The sequence below is a fragment of the Cyrtonyx montezumae genome, unplaced genomic scaffold (assembly GCF_038088225.1).
Source record: "Cyrtonyx montezumae isolate F1298 unplaced genomic scaffold, pur_monq_1.0 scaffold_36, whole genome shotgun sequence".
Classification (NCBI taxonomy): domain Eukaryota; kingdom Metazoa; phylum Chordata; class Aves; order Galliformes; family Odontophoridae; genus Cyrtonyx; species Cyrtonyx montezumae.
In genome coordinates, this window is record NW_027072041.1 from 11,613,812 (window position 1) to 11,635,387 (window position 21,576).

The 21,576-nt window shown below is 43.2% G+C and overlaps 1 protein-coding gene across 5 annotated transcripts in view; it reads right to left on the reverse strand.

Moving 5' to 3' along the window:
• Nucleotides 1–21,576, reverse strand: part of CAST (calpastatin) — a 356,278-nt gene that overhangs the window by 41,821 nt on the left and 292,881 nt on the right. For 4 of the 5 annotated variants that reach the window (XM_065745593.1, XM_065745591.1, XM_065745590.1 and 1 more), the window contains exons 1-3: nt 14,881–14,938; nt 8,932–8,994; nt 34–102 (exon numbers count right to left, since the gene is read on the reverse strand). The exons of the other annotated variant lie outside the window; for it this stretch is intronic. In XM_065745593.1, coding sequence (XP_065601665.1) covers nt 34–102; nt 8,932–8,994; nt 14,881–14,910 — 162 coding nt within the window. In that variant the 5' untranslated portion in view covers nt 14,911–14,938. Of the gene's footprint in view, nt 1–33; nt 103–8,931; nt 8,995–14,880; nt 14,939–21,576 lie in introns of those variants that run through there. 5 annotated transcript variants of the gene reach the window in all.

The following is a 21,576-nucleotide window of genomic DNA, read 5'->3' on the forward strand; positions in this document are numbered from 1 at the left end:
TTTGAAGAGACCATGTCCTTCATTATGCATTACCTTAGCAGTAGAAGGTACTCCACTTGTCTGTGTTTTGGGAGGCTGACTGACACTAGCACTTGCTGTCTTCTGTAAAACAAATGAAAGAAACAATAAACAACAAATGTTGATGATGAAGAAGAAAAAGCAAATAAAATTGCATATTTAAAAAGTATTAAAAAATTCTGTGATAAAAAATCCCCACGAGAACATCTTAAAAAGGTAAGTAAGCCAAAAATATGTTTTCCTCTGTAACTTGAATTCACACTGCTTTATTTCAGATGGCTTTGTATGTAATATTTATGAGTAGGACCTTAAAGTATTAACTGTATAAAGGTAAGATGGGTAGGCTGTTGCTATACAGAAATAACTTCAACATTATAAGTAACATTATAACTCAGGGAAATACAGATACAAAACTAAGAGCAAAATAATGTCTTTTCTAGTTAATAAATGAACTTGTAATTGAAACAAAATATGACATCCTCTCTGAACCTTCAATTTTCAGCAACTGATGAAATGACATCTACTGAAGACTAGAAAAAGCAGCCATTAATAATGAATACAGCAAAATACATCAAGTTTTAGGAGGCAGCAGATGGATAAGACCAAGCCATTTTCTCTGACAAATGGAAGCTCAAGATCTACAATACAAAGTGTATACTCTTAGTTATTCTCTCCAGCAGAGAAGTCAGTAGAATGATGGCTCAGATACCGTACCAGGAAACCTGCATTCAAACTCAGAAACACCATTTTTCAAATTATTGTACAATACCTACTGCAACAGAATAACACACATAATCTTCTATATTAAGGTCATTTCCAAGTGTCATATTCTCACTGCAATTTAGCTCCAAAACCAGGAAAGCATCTCCATCAGCAGTGATGCACATTCAACCATCGATATCCAGTCAGAGCCTGGGGGAAAGTGCTTTTGTGGCTATTTACCAAAGACTAACATCACAAAAACATGGCCCAGCAGTATAGACTGAAACAAAGTAAGATATACACATCAAAGTGTTCATGATGAGTACTGAAAACAGTGACACTCAAGTAAAACTTCATAGTGTATCACACACAAAAAAAAAAAAGAGCAATGGTGATTTGCCCCCTTAAAAAGAGTTTAAGAACACAGACACCTCCTTCAGCCACTCCAGACCAGCACACCTCCTGCGCAGCCACTGGAGTCTTGTCTTGTGCAGACTGGGACCACCCAATACAGTTCACACTGGGTGTTGGAGCCCAGCCCAGTGCCAACGGATGTCACCTCTCTGCCCAGGCAGAGAAACACAGCTGCCACGTTCCTATTCACAAGTAGCTACGTTCAGCTAGCAGCAAAGCAAAGCATATGTCTGAGACACATGCACACTGGTACTGTCTTGAGCAGCACCTACAGACAGGAACCGCCCACCTGGATAGTCCAGAATAGAAGTAGTACGAAATCTATCTGCCTAGTGAAATGAACTGTTGTTCCAAAAATTAATTTATGTTAATCAATTAAACAGTATAAGAAAGAAATGCTACAGTGGCTAAACCAAACATTTCTGTCTCATGGTACGTGGAATAATAGTAAAGATACAAGTGGGAGAGAAACGAAGAACAAGGAAATTCATTATTTTGCTTTTGAGCAGGAAAGGCAACCTGGAGCTAAGTTATACAGAAATTTATACCACCACCAAATAAGTATTCTTTACTCAACACTGAAAATAACAGGTTGAGTAATTACTTTCAATTTCCAGGGTTATCTTTCTATAGTAACCTCTCTGCTATCTATCCTGTAATACATTTGTAAAAGCAGAAAAACTGGCAACATCAAGCTACCATGTTCATCCTTCTCCTAGACTTATTAAAATAATGATGATGGGAAGTACAGTGCTCTCCCCAAGCATACCAGCTCCAACACCCTTTATCACCAAATCCATCACTGCTGTTCCTGTCTTCCACTCCTTCAAACAGAAAAATATTTTCTTCCTGTGATAGTCTCAGAGCTAAAGAATTACTTTGCAGCTGTACTCAGATCTCATTTCCCCACCAGACAACAACAGTGCTAATGAATTATTAAAGCACAACCTACTTCTGAAAAGAATTAGAAGACTTCAACAAGACTTTTGACACCATCTCCAATAACGTCCTCATGAGCAAGCTAACAACGTGTGGGACAGACAAGTGGACAGTGAAGTGGCTTACATGAAGAGATGAGAGGGCTGTCATCAGTGGTACAGAGTCTTTGGAGGCCTTTAGCAAGAAGTGCTTCCCAGAGGTCATTACTGCACCTCAGCTAGAAGCACTTCTCAGAGGGTCAGAACTATTTCAGGTCTTGTTCAACATCTTCATCAATGACCTGGATGATGGGATAGAGTAGACCCCACATCTGGAGTACTGTGTCAACTTCTGGACTCCCCAGCTCAAGAAAGACAGGGAAATTCTACAGAGAGTTCAGCAGAGGACCACAAAGATGCTTAGGGGCCTGGAGCATCTCCCTTACACAGAAAAGATGAGAGATGGGAAAGAATTCAACAGTTTTTCATGTCTGCATCTCCCATGGCACTCTGCAGGGTGTCAGTATGCTTTGCCCAACCCCCTCTTCTACTTCCTGGCAGCTCCATCCTTGGCAGCTAGAGAGTGCTAGAGAACCCTCTCCCCTGACCCTCTCGGTAGACTCCAGGGAGTAGTAGGGTGGCAGAGAACCCCCTTGCCTGACCCACATTCTCTCAGCCACTTCACAGCAAGGGCCATAGGCCCAACTCCCAGCTGCCATAGGTCACCATAGGACACTAAGAACCCTATTGCCGTGGCCACTTCTATCAACAAGTCATCCTGTGCCCAGAAGCCCAGTCGCTGAGCTACAGCAGCCAGTGGCACCTGGTCTCTGCAGAAGATACACAGTAAGTTTTCCTTTGGGGCAGTCAGGATGGATCAGCCACCTTTCTAGAAGAGGCTTATGGAAAGGGACAATGACATCAAGCCCATGGAGGTGGATCCACCTCTGGAGAACACTGCCATCAGGCAGTGGATCCGTCTGCATCAGAATACACCAGTCACCACCCTATCACTGACTTGCTGGACAGGAATAGATTGTGCCTCAAGCACCACCACAGGGGCACCAGGATCCATCCACCTCCATCTGAACAGCTGCCTCGATATTGAAGCTGATTCTCCCACCTTGTAAGTTTACTCTTAGAGGGGAGAGCCCCAGCTCAGGGCCATCCTACAGGCTTACATGGAGCCTCCATCTCCTGGCAATTTTTCTTCTGACAGCCAAAGCTTCTACAAGTCCTTTCTTCCCATCCCCTTTCTTCACTCCTCCCCAAGGGAGGGGAGGAGGGAGGATCAAACAGGTTACAAAGGCACTGCAGAGAAGCAGATTTTGGTTTGGACAAGAAGTGCTAAACTTCAGCAGGGAAATTCAGTCCAGCTGCTTCATCTGAACTTCTTTTTTCCAAGACTGGACAATCAACAATTTACAATAACAACACAAAATAATAATAAAAAAGCAGAACACCAAATAAACAAGTTTTCTTTTATAGAAAGAAAAATAATAATTGTCATTCCTTTTATTTATTTAGTTATTTTTGCAATTCTACAGTTTGCACGTAGATTCCCATGTCCTCTCCTTGTCTCCCCTCACACAGGAATGTATGAGGCCAGGACACACTGCCCTCATTTACATTGCAAGGAATAACCACAAAACTGCACAGCCCCATACCCTGACTCATCACCATCTAGTATGTCAGGGAATATTTTACATAAAGCCAAAAGGTTGGACAGCCATGGGTTATGAAGTGGCATACTGGAAAGAAGCCCATTTCTACACCCTAGCATTCTGTGATTCTGTGAATCAGTGGCCTGTACAGAATTGTGTATGAAGGAATTAAAGTCGTGGCATACAGATACTCACCATCTTCAATATTAGAGGTTACTTCAAAATAAAAAGCCAAAACACTTTTAGAATAGAATCTTAATTGTTACATGTTTAATAAAGTGGAAATTTAAAATCTATCGCTCTGCTATGAAGATTCCCAATGGAGAACTGCTTTAGTACTGGTATCTAGAAATGCTTATTACATGTTCATGATGAGCTACACCATTTGATTCTTCATTATTTTGTTCTAAGAACAAATACAGTACAATTTTCTTTTATGAAAACAATCATCACATGAAGAAGAAACATTCAATCTCTGTTCAGGAAATGCTTTTAACAACTCCAAGGAGTCTATCTCTAACCTATAGCTTTCAATCTTGGATTGAACAATCACATGAGCAACAGATTTCTTCCTCTAGTAGAGTCTCGAATCGTTAACAACTCACAATGAATATCAAAACTTACCTGGTATAATTTATGCTTTCAACAACTTTTTATATCTTAGCCAAAGAAAGAAAACAAAGCAGAAAAGAAAAACTGGCAAACTGATCAGTACTCTACTGCCCCAAAATTACTCCAGTTCTGCTGCAGACGTTTGATACGCACAATACATTACTCCAATGACATTAGATGCCCCTGACAGACAGTGCTGGACAGTGTCCACCTTCTAGGTTCCCTCTGGGATCCACAGAGAGCTCCATACCATTCTGCAGAGTGACCTTTTTTCTCTTATTAACTATTCACTGAATATAAAAATCTTTAGAGTGTGACTTCTCAAATTAGAATAAAAACATGAGTGCATCTGTAATACAACACTTTTTTTTTAAATCATCACACTGATCATTTTTTACTGATTATTCTTCCTTTTGAAGAATGACTCAATGATTTTCATTATCATATCGATTGACTGTGTTTTCCCATACACAGACTGAAACTATTATCGAAAAGCCAGTGTACTGTTAGAGAAAAGCTGTGTTCTGGTAATTTGAAAGCACTGTATTTGGCATTCCAAGAAGCATTAGGCTTAGAAAAAGAAAGAAAAATAAATAAATAAAACAGAAAACAATACATTTTAAAATAAGCATCTTATCAAAGAGAAAGAAATCTCAGAAATGCTCTCATCAGTTACTCACGATCCTCCAAAACTTAAATCACATTTTTACCAGTCACAGTGTCATAGCTCAGAATTATGCTCCTGGACTCCAACTAACTCTAATGACTGTTTTGGATAAGAAATCCTGCATCAGAACTAAAACATGTTGGAGAAATCCTGATGCTAGAGGAATGAATCAATTCTAAAAGAACAGTAGCGTTTCAGAGACAGATATTGCTACCATGCTCTCAAAATAAAGAGTGAATTTCCTATTTAGTAAAGAGTAATAAGCTAAGGAAGTGGCATATATTCCATCTACACTGCTTGAAAGTATGACTTGAAATTGTAGTACATATTCATATTACCTTATTTTATACCATCTCTGTTAAAATATACCTTTGCTCTAATCTGGGGCTTCAAATTCCTAAAACACATTACTCTGACTTCCTTTTAATTCCTTATTTTCACATTCAGACAGCAGCAATGCAAAAACTAGGTATTTAAATTGATTCAGAAGCTTTACATTTCACTCTATATCCCTCAATAGAAAGGTAACAACTCTTTCCAGATCTTGTGCTGTTAATAACACCAGCATGAGCCAATTCAAAACAGATGGTGTATTTCAAACAGCTATCACACACAACAGAACTGTCTGCATCAGTGACTATGCACTAAAGTACACTACAGGCTGCAATGGACAATGTCATATTTATGTATTTTTAAATATACCAGAACCAATTTTTTCCAAAGTTAACTAATTTGAATCATGCCCACATGAACTGTAATCTAGCACCACTGTTCCTTTTACAAGCATTGCTGTATTTGATGTATAGACTTCAAGATTACTTATTGTGTCTCACATTGAAGTACAATTAAAAGAAAAGCTCAATACTGTAAAAAAATCTCACTCTGAACCCAGAGAATGTTATCAGACTGCCTAACACTTTGCAATGCTTCACAGGAGATCAGGGCAGGTTTAAGATTTGTGCCTGGATCAGTTTAGCTCAGATTCCCAAATGCGGAGTTGCTTCCTTTTGTTAACCCTCTGTCCCCAGGAGCATCCCCCTGAAGGGGCAATATCAAACACAAAAAAAGAACGTGTGACAAAGCAATTCACTATCACACTTTATCTAGCTTTCTAAGACCAACTTTCAGGCAGTCTATTTCCGTCTCTCTAGCGGTAGCAAACAGTAGATACAAAAGAAAGCAAAAACAGCTATGTAAAAATAACTCAGATGTATGCTGATAGTCTTTCTGTACTGTCGCAGACTCATAGATTAATAAAATCTTTCACCCAGTAACTTTAATTTCAAGATATTTTATAAACTATCCTGGGTTTCTTTGTGGTGAATTTTCTTCTCCCCCCTTAAAATAATTTATCTTCCACCATCCAAAATATTCTGTAGCATTAACTCCTTGATGGCATACAAATTCCAAAGTGACCTGAAAATGTTGGAAGTGTACACATAAGCTTGAAGGTAATGCTGAGAAGCAGGAAAAACAAAACAAAACAAAACAAAAAATTTTGTGAGTTTCTCTCACATCCTCAAACTTCACATGAAAGCTGCCAATTGACTCAGAACATCGGGAGGAAAGGAAAAGAAAAGATACTGGCTATTTCTCACATTTTGCAATGGTATCTTGCAAACATGTTGACACAAGACCCATCTTGAGTTTTCAAGGAATGAGGAACTAGAGACATGAATATGGGAAAACAGCAGCATGCTGTGCAGTATAGCAGGTACATCCCAACTGCAAATGCGTAAAACGAATGCATGGATAACTATCAATTCCAACAATGATCATTTATTTTATTCTTATGTGTACCAGACATGGAACCACAAGAAATGAAAACATGTCAAGACAGACTTAATATTGTCTTTAAGTGTCTGATTTTCTCTGAAAATAGAATTTAACAATTTTAAGGTTTTGAAATGCAGTAGATAAAGAATTAAGGTACCTGTCCAGTAATCTGAATCTGTGTCTGGGGATACTGCTCAATACAGCCATAAATCATGCACATGTTAACTTTGGATCATGTGGATAAAGAATTGCCTGTATCTCCTTCCACGTACATATTCTAACATGACCATTCCAGCTCTGTCCCTTCTAGCAAATCTAGCAAATTTATCAGTACAAGACACTGCACAGCTATATATTCTATTGATCATCATTGTGAGAAGATTGTGAGAAGATGCATATTTTAACCTAAAGCTGACCGCTCCTGAGGCAAGCAGATCACTCAGTCTGCCTTCAAGCTTGAGTAGCGCTGCTGAAATGAGGCAAACAGGTACTCATTGTGAAGGTGTCTTTTCCTTAATAATATACAAAGAGTAATGAAGCAAAGGAGATCAACCTTCCAAGAGGAACATGGCCCTGCAGAGCAGGGTGTCACAGCCTTATCCTTATCAAACCATTACACAACCTTTCTCTGTTGTGATAGATGAAGGGTACACTAATTCTCTGTGCTGTTTAAGTGCTTCCAAGTAACTAGCGTTGACTGCTATGAAGTACCAGATTCAAAGAAAAATGGGGGTATCACATTAAGGTCACATCTTGGTTTTGTTTTCAGAAACCAAACAGACTCAAGCTAGCATTCTAGAAGGAAGAAACACATAAGTTAGAACCTTAGTACTATTGTAAAAGCAGAAGTATGCTGCCAACAAATCTATTAACAGCCTTCTTTTGCCAGTTTGGAACAGTAACTTCAGCATCCAAACTACAGACTTCAACTCCCATCAGTCCCACAAAAAGGTAAGCACTTCTACATTAAAAGCAATAACATGCAATCAAAATTTTTTTATATAAAACTAGGAATGAATAAATGAACTGCATTGTTGAAGAAAAAACTACCCGGTCAGAAATAAAAAGGATCGCTCACCCAGCACAGACATGCCATTTTTGGTATTTGGTCAGGAAAGAGTAGCAACTGCTCTAATCACCTACCTCCAAAGACAATAATTAAAGCAATAACTGCTCTTTACAGACACAGCAGTTAAAAACACTATAGCTTAGCCAAAATTCTTTTTCCAGATAGCTTCTGAAAAAAAACAAAGTATTAGATGTATATACTTCAAGCTTCCCTTACACAAATAACTGATTCTTTAAGCCAAAAAGTAGACAAGTAGTAGATGTTTCTGTGAACTCTTCTGTTTGTAAACCTGCTGCTATCCTATCTTGGAAAAGTACTGTTCCCATTTTGCATCAGCTGAGAGGAATTAATGACTGGTACTGGCACTTGCATCCTGGCTCAGACAGCACTTCCTTCTGCAGCACCAGAGTGACTCATCATAGCACACAACATATCTCTGAGTGACTAACAGGGTTTAGGCCTCCTGGGATAAGTACAAAGTGCTGTTCCAAACACTGTCTGCTACCCATACTGATTCTGACTGTCATCAACAGCCTCTATGATCATCCTATAAATTTGCCTTCTGTAAACTCAACATTATAGCCCAGCATGAACTCCTGACCAGGAAAACTTCATTCCTGAAAAAGACATATCTTCAAAAAGTAGTATTTATTGAAAATACAGCACTGACCACACAGATGCGAATGAGTCAAGATATGTCCCACATGCGAAAAATCTTTGCATGAATATTCTCAGTTGGAAGAAAATCCAGGGTACAAACAAGGTAGGAAAGCCTGACAGAACACTCCACTTTATCCCTGCTTCCTGACAATCAAGAAGCCAGACCCATCAGATTAGTATCCTACATTATAGAACACACAAATCCACTGAGATCATCTCTACTGATAGTAGCCTTAAGAATTTGCAAAAGGAGACAAGAAAGTAATCATCAGATGGCTCTGCAGCTTAAGACAAAACTACACAGACCTGGAATGAACCATGTGACTACAGTAATCAATTATGTGAAAATTATCACTTTGCTATCAAAAGACAAAAATTTATATCAGAGGAAATCCATTACCAAGTTTTTCTTGTTAATATATTTGAGTTTACCTCTGTTGCTTCTTTTTTCTCTCCTGATTTGGAAGAAGTTCCACTTGTTTTCTTGTCACCCTGCTGTAAGTAAAGAAAAGAGATGTGTGAATATTAAGGTCTTAAATTACACCTTCCACACTGAGAAAGTCCCAAATACTTTAATGCATGCATGATGCACCTTTCACTCAGAACAGTATTAACAGTAAGTTTCCCTTCTCACTAATGGACAGAATTTCTAAATCATAGAATGACCTGGGTTGGAAAGGACCTTAAAAAATGAATAGTTACAATTCTTCTGCGGGCAGAGTTAACACCAACTAGATCAGGACGCCCAGGTCCCCATCCAACATGGTTTTGAATGCCTCCAGAGATGGGGCATCCACAGCTTCTCTGGGCAGCCTGGGCCAGTGCCTCACAACTCCCTGCATAAAGAGTTTTCTTTTAATAGCTAATATTAATCTCCCCTCTTCTACTTTAAAACATTTTCCCCTTTTCGTCTCACTATCAAACCATGTAAAAAGTCAGTCTCCTTGCTGATTATAAGCTCCCCTTAAATACTGCAAGGCCACACTGACATAACCCCAGAGCCTTCTGTTCTCCAATCCTTGTGCCCTTTTCTGAATCCATTCCAACAGCTCAAAAATTTTCTGTCGAGGCACCGAAGTCTGGATGCATCACTGCAGATGTGGCCTCACGCAGAGCAGAGGGAGACATTCACCTCCTTTCACCTGCTGCCCACTCCTCTTTTAATGCACCCCATGATACTGTTGGCCTTCCAGGCTGCAAATGCACACAGCTCACCCATGTCCAGCTTTCTGACTACCAGAATCCCCAAGTCCTCGGCAGGGCTGCTCTCCAGGTGCTCCTCTCCTTGTGAAACTTGAAAGTCTGCATGGGATTGCCCCAACTCATGTGCAACAACTCATACTTGGCGTTGTTGAACCTCATCAGGTTCAAGTAGAGCCACTTTTCCAGACTGTCCAAGTTCCTATGAATGTCATCATCTCCTATTCTATCAACTGCACCTCTCAGCTTGGTGTCGCCAGTAAACCTGCTGAGGGTGTATTCAGTCCCACTGCTTAAATTACTGAAAAAGATGCTGAAAATCACCACTGCCAACAATGACCCATAGGGGACACCATTCATGACCAGCCTCCACCTGCACAAAGAGCCAATGTCCTACTAGATGACTTCAAGCCATTCTGGTCAGAAAGTAATGACTTCAAGAACAGTAGTATTAAATGTAGTGCTATTGTGAGAACTTCTGTAAGATACCACTACTCATCACTTAGCCTTGATTAGCACAGCACTCTCTGATACTTCCTTCAGTAATGCTGTCAGCCTCACAGACTTCTGTAGAAACTAAACAGCTCTAACAGATCAACACTACATGTCCAACCATGACCATGCTCTCCCAACACCTAAACCTTCCTCATAACCATTCAAATTCTCACAATGTCCAATCCTCCTTACATGGAAGAAATCCATTAGTATAACTTGCAGAATTCCGCTGTTGATACAAAACATAAAATCTGTCATGGTTCAGGCAGAGGTGCAAACCAAAAAATACAGATCCTGTTCAAACCTCCCATGTCATCCCACCCAAGACATTGAACTTCTTCCTTCCACTTAACCTGATGTGCCATTAGTCCAATTTGTTCCCAATGTGTGGCAAAATATAGAATATTCTGCATGTACACTGTATACAGCACAGGCTTTATTTTGCATCTCTGATAAGAGTACAGTGCTTCAAAAAAATTTCTTCCAATAGCACACTGTTTAATTTTAGGAAAAAAATGTACCAAGTGAGTAATTTTCTCTATGAATATAAAAAGCATTAAAAGAAAGCTATTATCTAATATCTCAGCTAGTGTAACTTCTCAGAGCAACTCTGAACTCAGAGAATGAGGATTCACAACTGTTTGGTTTTGTTGAGTAAAGAAAGGGGATGAGTTTAGAACCATACATTCCTTTCTGTTCTGAAGACTAAGCAGCAGAAGTTTGAAAACCACTGAAGTAATGGGTTCCTACAGCATTTCCTTTGCACAGCTACAACTAGAAAGTAATGATCCGTGTATCACTAGACTATCTTCAGCTGAAATGTGCACTTGAAAAGTTTTAAAATTGGAGATCCTTATATTCTAATTTTGACTTTTCAGTGGAAAACTAAACCACTACAGGCTGTCCTTTCAGGTAAGATTCAGTTGGACTGATTCACTGCCCCATAACAGCACATTCAGTAAGGACACAATTAACCCAGTTATCTGTAGCTTTTATTACTACAGCAAACACACACCAAACACATACCAGTAAAAGCAACATCAACAGATCTGCTTTCGCTGACAAAACGGTGATTCCAGTGCCAGCTCAGCTATAGGTTCAGGATTTATGGCTGCTGTTCAGCAAAACTGTTTTATGTAGACCAGGCTCTGATTCTAAATAGACACTGTCAATATAGGATCACAGATTCACAGTCATGATATCTCAAAGTGGAACAGACCCACAAGGGTCATCAAGTCCAACCCCTGGCTTCACAAAGCACCACCCAAAATCAAACCCTGTGCCTGAGAGCAGTGTTCAAATGCTCCTTGACCTCCAGCACCATGACCGTGCCCACTGCCTTCTGGTGCAGAGCCTTTCCCTGACCCCCAGCTGCCCCTCCTGACACAGCTCCATGTAGTTCCCTCTGCTCCCTGTGAGGAGCTGTGCTGCCATGGGCTGTTCTCAGCTGCTCTACTCTGTGCTGAGCACACTTAGGGACACTCCTCACCCTTCCTGCCATCTTTGTTGCAGCACAACACTCTAAAAGCTGAGTGCTACCCTGAACCCAGCTGGAGTTCTTACTGCTAATAACACAGTCAGCTTTGTGGACAACTGCAAATGCATACGGCACAGAATGGAAGGCTTTACTGCCTTCCCAAGTGGGTATTAATTATCATCGTGGAAGTCGGTTAACAAAGCTAGCACATCTTCATATTGCATGTATGTTGTCACTGTCTGCTCCCTCAGGTTTGTGCATAACTCAAGTCCAGAATGATTCTTTTTTTCCTTTCCAAGCCATACAAAGCAGGAACCTTACATAGATCCTACTGCGTATACCAGACTTTTGCCAGTGCCAAACCAGGCACTATCTTTACTCATTTCCACATCTTTCCTACCAAGGAAAAGCACACCAGGCAGAATCACAACATCAATAGGGCTCGCAGTCTATTACATTGTGTCCCAGCAGGAGGCTGGAGTGCAGAGCATCCCAACCTCAGCGTCAAGGCTCTTCTCACACCTCTAGAGTAGGCTGTCATGTGAAGTAATCTGAGGTTCCCAGAGAGAGCCTGGGGGGCAGAGGGAAAGGCAGGACAAAGGGACGCAGCATTCCTTCAGCCATCCCCAGATAATATCAACCCTACAAACCTGAGGAACCCTAGGGAAGCCACAGACTCCAGCTCTGCCACACCTAAACTCAAATCAGGCAGAGGTTAGGTGCTTAAAGCCTTTCTACTGGAAAGCCGCGTCAAACAGCACCTACAATAATGAGACTGCTATTTAAAATTCAAATATCATTTAAATGATTGGAACGAGCACATATGACACCACCACAGTGATTTTTATCCAGTAAGTTGGAGTCACACTGCATACACATTAAGTACTGACACTCTCTGGCCTCAGATAATAAAACAGTCTACAAAAGAATTATTTCACTTGAAAGCCTACCACCACGAGGAGGTAAACTAGGAAAGCACAACTTCCTAATACACCTTCTGTGAAGATCACAGTGGTTCCGTGAAGAGCTTATGCTTAAGATAAGAGAAGAAACCCTGCTTTAAAAATGACCTTCACCAGCTCCTTTCTGCTTTGCATTTCCAAGCGCTGAGTCTTCTAGTTTAAATAAATGAATCAATTTGCTTAGCAAGAAACTCAGCTAAGTTTTCCTGGGATGGTATGCATGCCTTGCTCTTTTATGTCCCCATGAGGGTCAGAGAGGTTGCTTTTGCCTTGGGCATTTTGTCCTTTGTCTTGTCCACCTTCTTTACAATACCAAAGAAACATATGATCATGTAACAACATACCCATACTGCTGGCAGGCGCAGCTCCAGTTCAGTCACATACAGTCAGCATACACTTAGTGTTTTAAGTTCAACTAACTAATTTGCAACTGTAGTTGCTGGAAAAATAAATAGGCCTCAAACATTTTCCAGTAAAGAGAAAACGAGCAAAACTGCTCATAATCACATCGGCAAAAATAGAAAAAAAAAAAAGGTAGTAATACCAGCAACAAAGTTTATCCCAAGGTCTTCGCCTTGTTCTGCCTGCACAAAAACATCTTGACACTGTTGCTTCAGCATGTTTACTTCCAAAGAGCATTCATAATAAATAAAGGAACTGATGTAAGGAAAACCCACAGTGCAAAATACTAACAATGGAATGCATCCTCAGCTTACACTTGTAAAAATCAGACCCCAGCTAAAGGTCATGCTCCAATACATTATTCATAAACTTCAGGATTTCCATCAGCATAAGTAAGCCCTTAGCTCAAAGACAGCGCAACACCTCAGAGGTCAGCAATGACATTCAGTAACTGAATACAAAGGGAAGTCTGCTTCCGACACTTCTCAGCTGAAGTCAACTAACTCTGTGTTACTGATGCTGAAGAAGACAATCATTTTACACTGACAGGAATCTGACCATCATTTTTCAAATGAAATTGGGAAAAAGACAGAGAACTTTGATGCTGCTCAGAGAGCTACCAGATGAAAGATGTGTCAGGGGCTACCATCAAGGAAACGTACAGAAAGCATAGGTGAAAGCAAGATTCTTTTTAAAGCCCTTGCATTATGCTTCGCACACATCGCCTAGGGAAAAAAAAAAAAAAACAACAACACCTAACTGAACAACCACTGAATCTCTCATGACTGTTTCCCTCTTGCTTCTCTCCCGCTGCACTCCTCATCTTTTAGACCACCATGTCCTCCAGGAAGAAACTGCCCCAGTAAACGATAGATGCTCATATGGACAGGGAGGACACTGGTCTCACAGAGGCCAGTGGAGATGTACCGGAGACAGACTGCTTATTGCAGAGCTTGAGAGAAGAGGTTTCCCAATCTGAACATGGGTAGTGAGGTGGCCTTAGTATCTTTTTCGGCCCTGTACTCAGCAGTCCAAGACTACAGCCATCAAGAAGTGTATTTCAATTTTAGTCTTTGCACTAAACACATCTAAATGTCATTATACTGCCTGCTTTGGTGGGGGGGTTGGACGTGATGATCTCTAGAGGTCCCTTCCAGTCCCTACAATTCTGTGATTCTGAGATTCTGTGATACTTAATGCAGCAGTTCCCAAACTCTCTGTTGACATCACCATGCTGTATCACTGACATTAAATTGATGCCTTCTCTGAAAGACATCTTTCACTGCATATAGTTTCTCTAAGACTTTAACAGAGGGCAGACTGCTTCTCACCACTCCTCCCTAAGACCGACTGCGTCCTGCTACAACAAGTAATTCAGGAGGCCTCTAAGCAACTACAGGTCCTGTCAGACTAATGAGCACTGAGCAAGCTGAGCTGAGCCACAGAGAGCCAGGAGAGCCGTCGTTTGCTGCTTGGCAAGCTATGGCTATTCCCGACAGCTCCATGACCCACCTGCAGTTGAGCACGTTCCCAAAAAAAAGGCACACTGCAGGATTTTTACCCAGAGCAGAAACAAACCCACGCAAGCTCTGCCTCACGCAGCTCTCTAACAGCAGAGTTCTGATCAAATAGCACGGCTTAGTCACTCCGAGAGCACGCCCTACTCGGAGCATCGCAGAAGAGAAATAAATCAGCCACCAGCACCGACGAGCCCACGCTGCAGCATCGCTCAGCACAAAGATCACAGAACCACGGAGCAGACAACGCCACGCTCACGCATGACGCGCATCAGCACGAGTACGGGCAGCGCGCCCACCCTCCGCCCGTCAGCCCCGCATCATTTACCATGGCGTACCACCAGCGAGCGAAAGCCATGGCGCTGCTCGCTGCTCCGCACCGCACGACACGACACGAACACGCGCGGACCGCGCCCCAGCAGCCACCTCCCTCCGGGGGCGGCGCCCGCCGCGGGAGCGGCCGCGGCCGCGGCCGCGCCCCAGCCACCACCGATCCCCGCGGCAGGGCGGTGCCGGCGGGGCTGCGGGGTACAGCTGTTGCGCGCCCCACGCCCGCCTCGCCCCACGGTCCCGCCGCTCCCCGCCCACCTTACCGCGGCGGGGCCGCCCGGGTGGGACATGGCGGTGCTGCTGCGGGCGGTTGGCGGCGCGGAGCGGAGCGCGCAGCCGGGCGGCTCGGACGGTCCCTCCTCTTCCTGCCGGGCTGGGGATGGGGGGGGTGGGGGGGGAGGCCGGGACAGGGCGTCCCCGCTCGCTGTGCCAACGCGGGAGCGGCTTGCGTTGTGTGGCTGTTGTGGAGGTTTGGGGGCGGGAGGGGGAAGTGTCGACACTTTCTAACTTTCAAAGTGGAGTTGCTGACAGTTTTCCCACTGCTTTCACCCTCCCCCCCCCCACCACGTTCTCCTGTGTGAGGCCTTTCCCCGCGGTGTCTTGGCAAGACGTGTGGATTCCGACAGTGGTCAGCGCAAAGCTGCTCGTCCCGTGGCCTCAGCCTGGGGCTGAGACGCATCCCGCAGCGCTGAGGCTCCCGGCAGTAGCGCTGTCTGGGTACGGGGTCAGAAAGCTTCCCAGCCCGTGGAGCCCACGCAGCACCGAGCCTGCCAGCTCTACCAAAACACGGCAGGGATTGTCATGGTCACGCAGAGCTGCTGGAAGATGAATCATGGCTGACTGTGATCAAAACAGATATTCTCTATAATAAGGGTAATAAGAGCAGCAGTGGTTCCAGGACATGGTTGTGTGTGCTGAGGTCGCGTACACCAACAGGAGGAACGAGAATTTTGTAGGGAGTGCTCTTTCCCTCACCAGGCACTCCCTGAAGCAGGAGGACAAAGTCCTTCCCAACTGCAGATCAAAGCCAGGCGCTGGGAAGCCGCCCTGGTCGGTGCTGTCGGATGGGTGGGTGCAAGCAAGGCCTCGGGAATGGCTTCAGCCTCCAGGAGAGAAGCAGGGTGTGGGTCAGGGACGTCCCCTGCCTGAGGCATTCCCTGCTCTTCCTGCACTAGGTGCACTCATCATTGGCATTTGAAGTGATTCAATAGCGTGTACAGGTTTTGATTTTCCACTCTACCTAAAATTTTAAGCACGAGTTCACTGTGACTGGGAGAACGACACGGAGTCCTTCAGCTGCGGGCTGAAGGCCCATCTGACGCAGCACTCCACGGAGACAGCTTCATGTGCTTCAGCCCTTCTATTGCCACATGCCTTGTGGCAGCAACTGAAGCCATCAGAGGCTGAAATCCTGGCGTCACACAGAAATGAGGCAGTAATACAGGAAAAGTTTCACACTGATCAGCGTCCTGCAGGGTGTTGAGGGTTCTGCTGATCCACCACAAGTTCAGTGTTAAGCTCTCCTGGTGGGAAGTTAGGCATAACAACCCTCAGAAATTCTGTTCAGCTCTGCCATACGTACCTACAGAGAGGGACATTTTCCAGAACTCAGCCTGCCTCACTCTGTGCATCACATGGCAGCCCTGCCTGGCTCAGAAGGCATGGTGGATGCCCTCCAGCATGGGATAGCTGCAGGGAGGAGCACAGAGCTTTAATCCTGATCCCGCAGCAGCTTCATGCACCTGCAGTGCTCTGGAGATTGACCAGGTTTCTAAGTCATGTTGGTCTTTTTTTCCATTGCATTTTCTTAACAATTCCTTCACAGCATCTGCAGTTCTGCAAGTGAGCAAACCTGCAGATGCATGCTGAGATTTTACATGGCTCTGGGAGTTCTGCCGAGGGCTGATCATGAATGGACACAGAAGATTATGGGTAGTCCAAAAACTGCTTGTTCAGTGTATGTCAGCTGGAGCAACAGTTCATAGGTTCATAGGTTCATTAGGTTGGAAAGGACCTACAAGATCATCTAGTCCAACCATCCTCCTATCACTATCCCTACCCAACTACTAAATTCCAGGCATCCTGAAGGAACCGGTTGCTAAGCCACTCTTAGTGACATTCAAAAACTGTCAGTACCCAGTGACTGGAAAAAGGGAAGCCAAAAATCACTACAGTGGGACCTCATGCCAGATTTTCAACCTTCCCATTTTGAATCTATTCTATTAACGATAATACTCCAGAATTAATCCTTGAAGTATTTCAGTTTATGGTTTACTACTGTTATGCAGAGGTTCATAGGTTCATAAGGTTGGAAAGGACCTACAAGATCATCTAGTCCAACCATCCTCCTATCACTATCCCTACCCAACTACTAAATCAAATCCCTTAGCACCTCATCTAAACGCTTCTTGAACAGCGCTAGGGATGGTGCCTCAACCACCTCCCTAGGCAGGCCATTCCAGTGCCTGACCACTCTTGCAGAGAAAAAATGTTTCCTCAGGTCTAATCTAAATCTTCCCCGGTGCAACTTCTGACCATTCCCTCTCGTCCTGTCATTATTTATCAGGGAGAAGAGGCCCACCCCCTCCTCACCACAACCCCCCTTCAGGAAGTGGTAGAGTGCAATAAGGTCTCCTCTGAGCCTCCTCTTCTCCAGACTAAACAATCCCAGCTCCCTGAGCTGCTCCTCATAAGCCTTGTGCTCCAGACCCCTCACCAGTTTTGTTGCCCTTCTCTGAACACGCTCCATGGCCTCAATGTCCTTCTTGTAGTGAGGGGCCCAAAACTGAACACAGTACTCGAGGTGCGGCCGTACCAGAGCTGAGTACAGGGGGATGATCACCTCCCTGCTCCTGCTGGCTACACTATTTCTAATACAGGCCAGGATGCTGTTGGCCTTCTTGGCCACCTGGGCACACTGCCAGCACATGTTGAGCCGAGCATCAACCAACACCCCCAGGTCCTTTTCCTCTCTACATTCTTCAAGCCATTCTGCCCCAAGCCTATAGCATCGCATGGGGTTATTGTGGCCAAAGTGCAGGACCCGGCACTTGGTCTTATTGAACCTCATCCCATTGAGCTCAGCCCAGCTGTTCAGCCTATCCAAATCCCTCTGAAGGGCCTCCCTACCCTCAGGCAGTTTGACACAACCTCCCAACTTGGTGTCATCTGCAAATTTACTGAGGGTACACTCAATCCCCTCGTCTAGGTCATCAATAAAGATATTAAACAAAATGGGCCCCAAAACTGACCCTTGGGGGACACCACTTGTAACAGGGCGCCAGCTGGACTTAACTCCATTAACCACTACTCTCTGGCACGGCCCTCCAGCCAGTTCACCACCCAGAGAAAAGTGAACCTGTCCACACCACGGGCTGCCAGTTTCCTTAGGAGAATACTGTGGGAGACCGTGTCGAAGGCCTTGCTGAAGTCCAGGTAGACTACGTCAACAGCCTTTCCCTCATCTACCTGTCTGGTCACCCAGTCATAGAAGGAGATGAGGTTGGACAAGCACGACCTGCCCTTTGTGAACCCGTGCTGGCTGGGTCTGATCCCCTGGTTGCCATGCACGTGTCATGTGATCTCCCTCAAGATCGTCTGCTCCATAACTTTCCCTGATACCGAGGTCAGGCTGACAGGCCTGTAGTTTCCCTGGTCTTCCTTACGGCCTTTCTTGTAGATGGGAGTCACATTGGCAAGCCTCCAATCATGTGGGACCTCTCCAGATAACCAGGAATGCTGATAGATGGCAGAAAGTGGCTCAGCATCACCTCTGCCAGCTCCCTCAGCACCCTTGGGTGGATCCCATCTGGCCCCATGGACTTGTGGCAGTTCAGATGGAGGAGTAGATCTCTGACCGTCTATGCTTGGATCACAGGGGGTGCATTATGCGCTCCATCCCGGACTTCCAGGTCAGGGCAAGTACCCTGTGGACCCCTGTCTATTAAAGACAGATGTGAAGAAGGCATTGAGAACCTCAGCCTTTTCCTTATCATCTGTGGTTACAAGATGTGGTTAACAGTGTCAACCACAGAAACACAGGCTTTTTACTGTTGCTAATGTGTAATAATGGAAGCAAGAATTTAAAATAATTGGTTTTGTGTTTTTAACAGTCATTTGGATATGCATTTTTTGGGTATATTTATACTTAATCCACAATATTGGCAGATAAATTGGAATGCAGAATCACAGGTTCATGTTTCCCTACCATACTCAAACTCCAAAGGTCTCCAGTTACTGTGATATGCCTACGGATAAAAAGGTGCTGAAAGTTCCGCCAAGATGCAATTAATTTTTTTGCCAAGTATATATATATATAAAATTAACTTCCATAAGAGTAGTATTGCAAGCTTATGAGTCATTCAGTAAATATACAAAATGAAATTTAAATTTTCATGTATAATTGGATTTTCATCTGTATGGCAGTTTCAAAAAAATTCACAAGTATGAAACAAGTCAAATATGTTGTTCTCTTAGCCTTCCCCCTCTTCCTCTGGTTTACCAAGAGACTCTTGTCACAACTTTTCTTTCTCTTCTCTCCCTCTGAACTCCAGACATTGCCTTCTTATGGTCATTGCAGGATTTACTTCTTTTTGTTGGGTGCATTTGGTAAATGGAACCTGGGGTAGAGGAACGGGGGCTGTTCAGTTATAGAAATTCTACTTGTTGATAAGGGCAAATAGTTTGATAACATTTTTGCAGTAGAAAGCTGTGTTTCAAAACTTTCTTATTAAAACATATATATATATATTTACGTCTATATATAAAGATACCTGTACTTTGCTGTACATTGTAAATGTTCTCTTTCATCATATAAACTATATATCCTCTGTCTGCTTAGTGTGGCTTGAATACTTCCTGCTGGACTTCATCCCACTGCTGAATGGAAATTTGCTTTGCACAGACAGAAGTCTTGACCCTTACACCAACCAAGAGAAAATAGGTGTTGCTTCTATAGTCTTCCTTGATTTCTATTATTTTACAAATCACAAAATATTGATCTTGAACTTAATTTAAAAACTCGAATTTGAAATTAAGTAATTCTTGAAGCTGAATTTGATTGATATACACAGATATATACAGATTTTTTTAAGGCTTCTTTTCTCCACAGCCAGTTTCTACTGGTGAGGTCAAACAGCACTGTCAGTTTTGAGACTTGCCAGAGATATAAGGCAACTAAGATAAGACTGCATAATTCCCAAAATAGTTGTGACTATTAGGTGGGAAACAGTTTAGCAATGTATGCTTCAAGTCATTTATTTGTTTCAGTATAAAAATGGCTTTTAGCAAGTTACAAGCATTTCTCTGTATTGGATACAGATAAGAACAGTACAAGGTTATTTGATATCCACAAAGCGAGATCCAAAAGGAAGTATAATATGTTGAGGTGGGCGTAACCCTAATGAATGACAAACATTGCAGCTATGTAGGAGCGGCTAACCTGCAGCTCATTTCTGTCTGCTAGTTTTATCTAAAAAAAAACTTCCTGGGATGAAGTATATTCTCTCAAGTATAAAACAAATAACAAAATTGCAGCAAAATTTATACCTTTGACACTTTTGATCTTCTATAAACCTGGAGGAACTTTGTTCTATGCAGTATTGGTACATAAGGAAATTACTATAGCCTTTATCTCAAATTCTCAAATCATAGATTGTGACTGGTTTATAACTAGCTAAATTAACCTTTAGATAGCACTGTGTGAACTGAGTTGAAGACCATCTGTGCATTCAGAAATTTTAGAATCAGTTACAGAAACATAGAATGTCCTGGGTTGAAACGCACCTCAAAATTCATCTTGTTTCAACCCTGCTGCCATGGGCAGGGTCACCAACCACCAGAGCAGTCCGCCAGAGGCTATCCAGCCTCACCCCAAATGCCTCCAGAGATGGCATCCACAGCTTCTCTAAGCAACCTGTTCCAGTGCGTCACCACCCTCTGAGTGATAAACTTCCTCCTAACATCTACTCTAAATATGTCTTAGTCTAAAACCATTCCCCCTTGTCCTATCTCTATCAACCCATGTAAACTGTCGTTCCCCCTCCTGCTGAACCATAATGAGGTCTCCCTGCAGCCTTCTCTTCCCCAAGCTGAACAAGCCCAGTTCCCTCAACCTTTCCTCACAGGAGAGGTGCTCCAGCCCTCTGATCATTTTAGCAGCCCTCCTCTGGACTCGTTCCAAGAGCTCTGCATCTTTCCTGTGCTGGGGGCCCCAGGCCTGGACATAGTACTCCAGATGGGGCCTCACAAGAGCTGAGTAGATGGGGACAATAACTTCCCTCTCCCTTCTGTCCACCCCTTTTTAATGCAGCTCAGGATACAGTTGGCCCTCCATGCTGCAAGCATGCACTGCTGGCTCATGTCCAGCTTCTCATGCACCAGGACCCCCAAGTCCTCCACATGGCTGCTCTCCAGGAGTTCTTCCCCTAGTCTGTATCAATACCTGGGACTGCCAAGTATTTTAAAGTTTTTATACACTAGAAGGCCTCAAAATCAGTATAGAACCACACTAGTAGAGTGAAATATATACAATTTAAGCACAGTTTATAGTTTCAACAAGCAGAATTTAACCAACTCTTTCTGTCATATCAGTTCCTTATATTGCAAATATAAAACCCATGTGAGAGATTAAAACTTTAAAATATTTTGTGGACATCTCCTCAGTGATCTGATTTGACACTGAAACAGTGTTTTT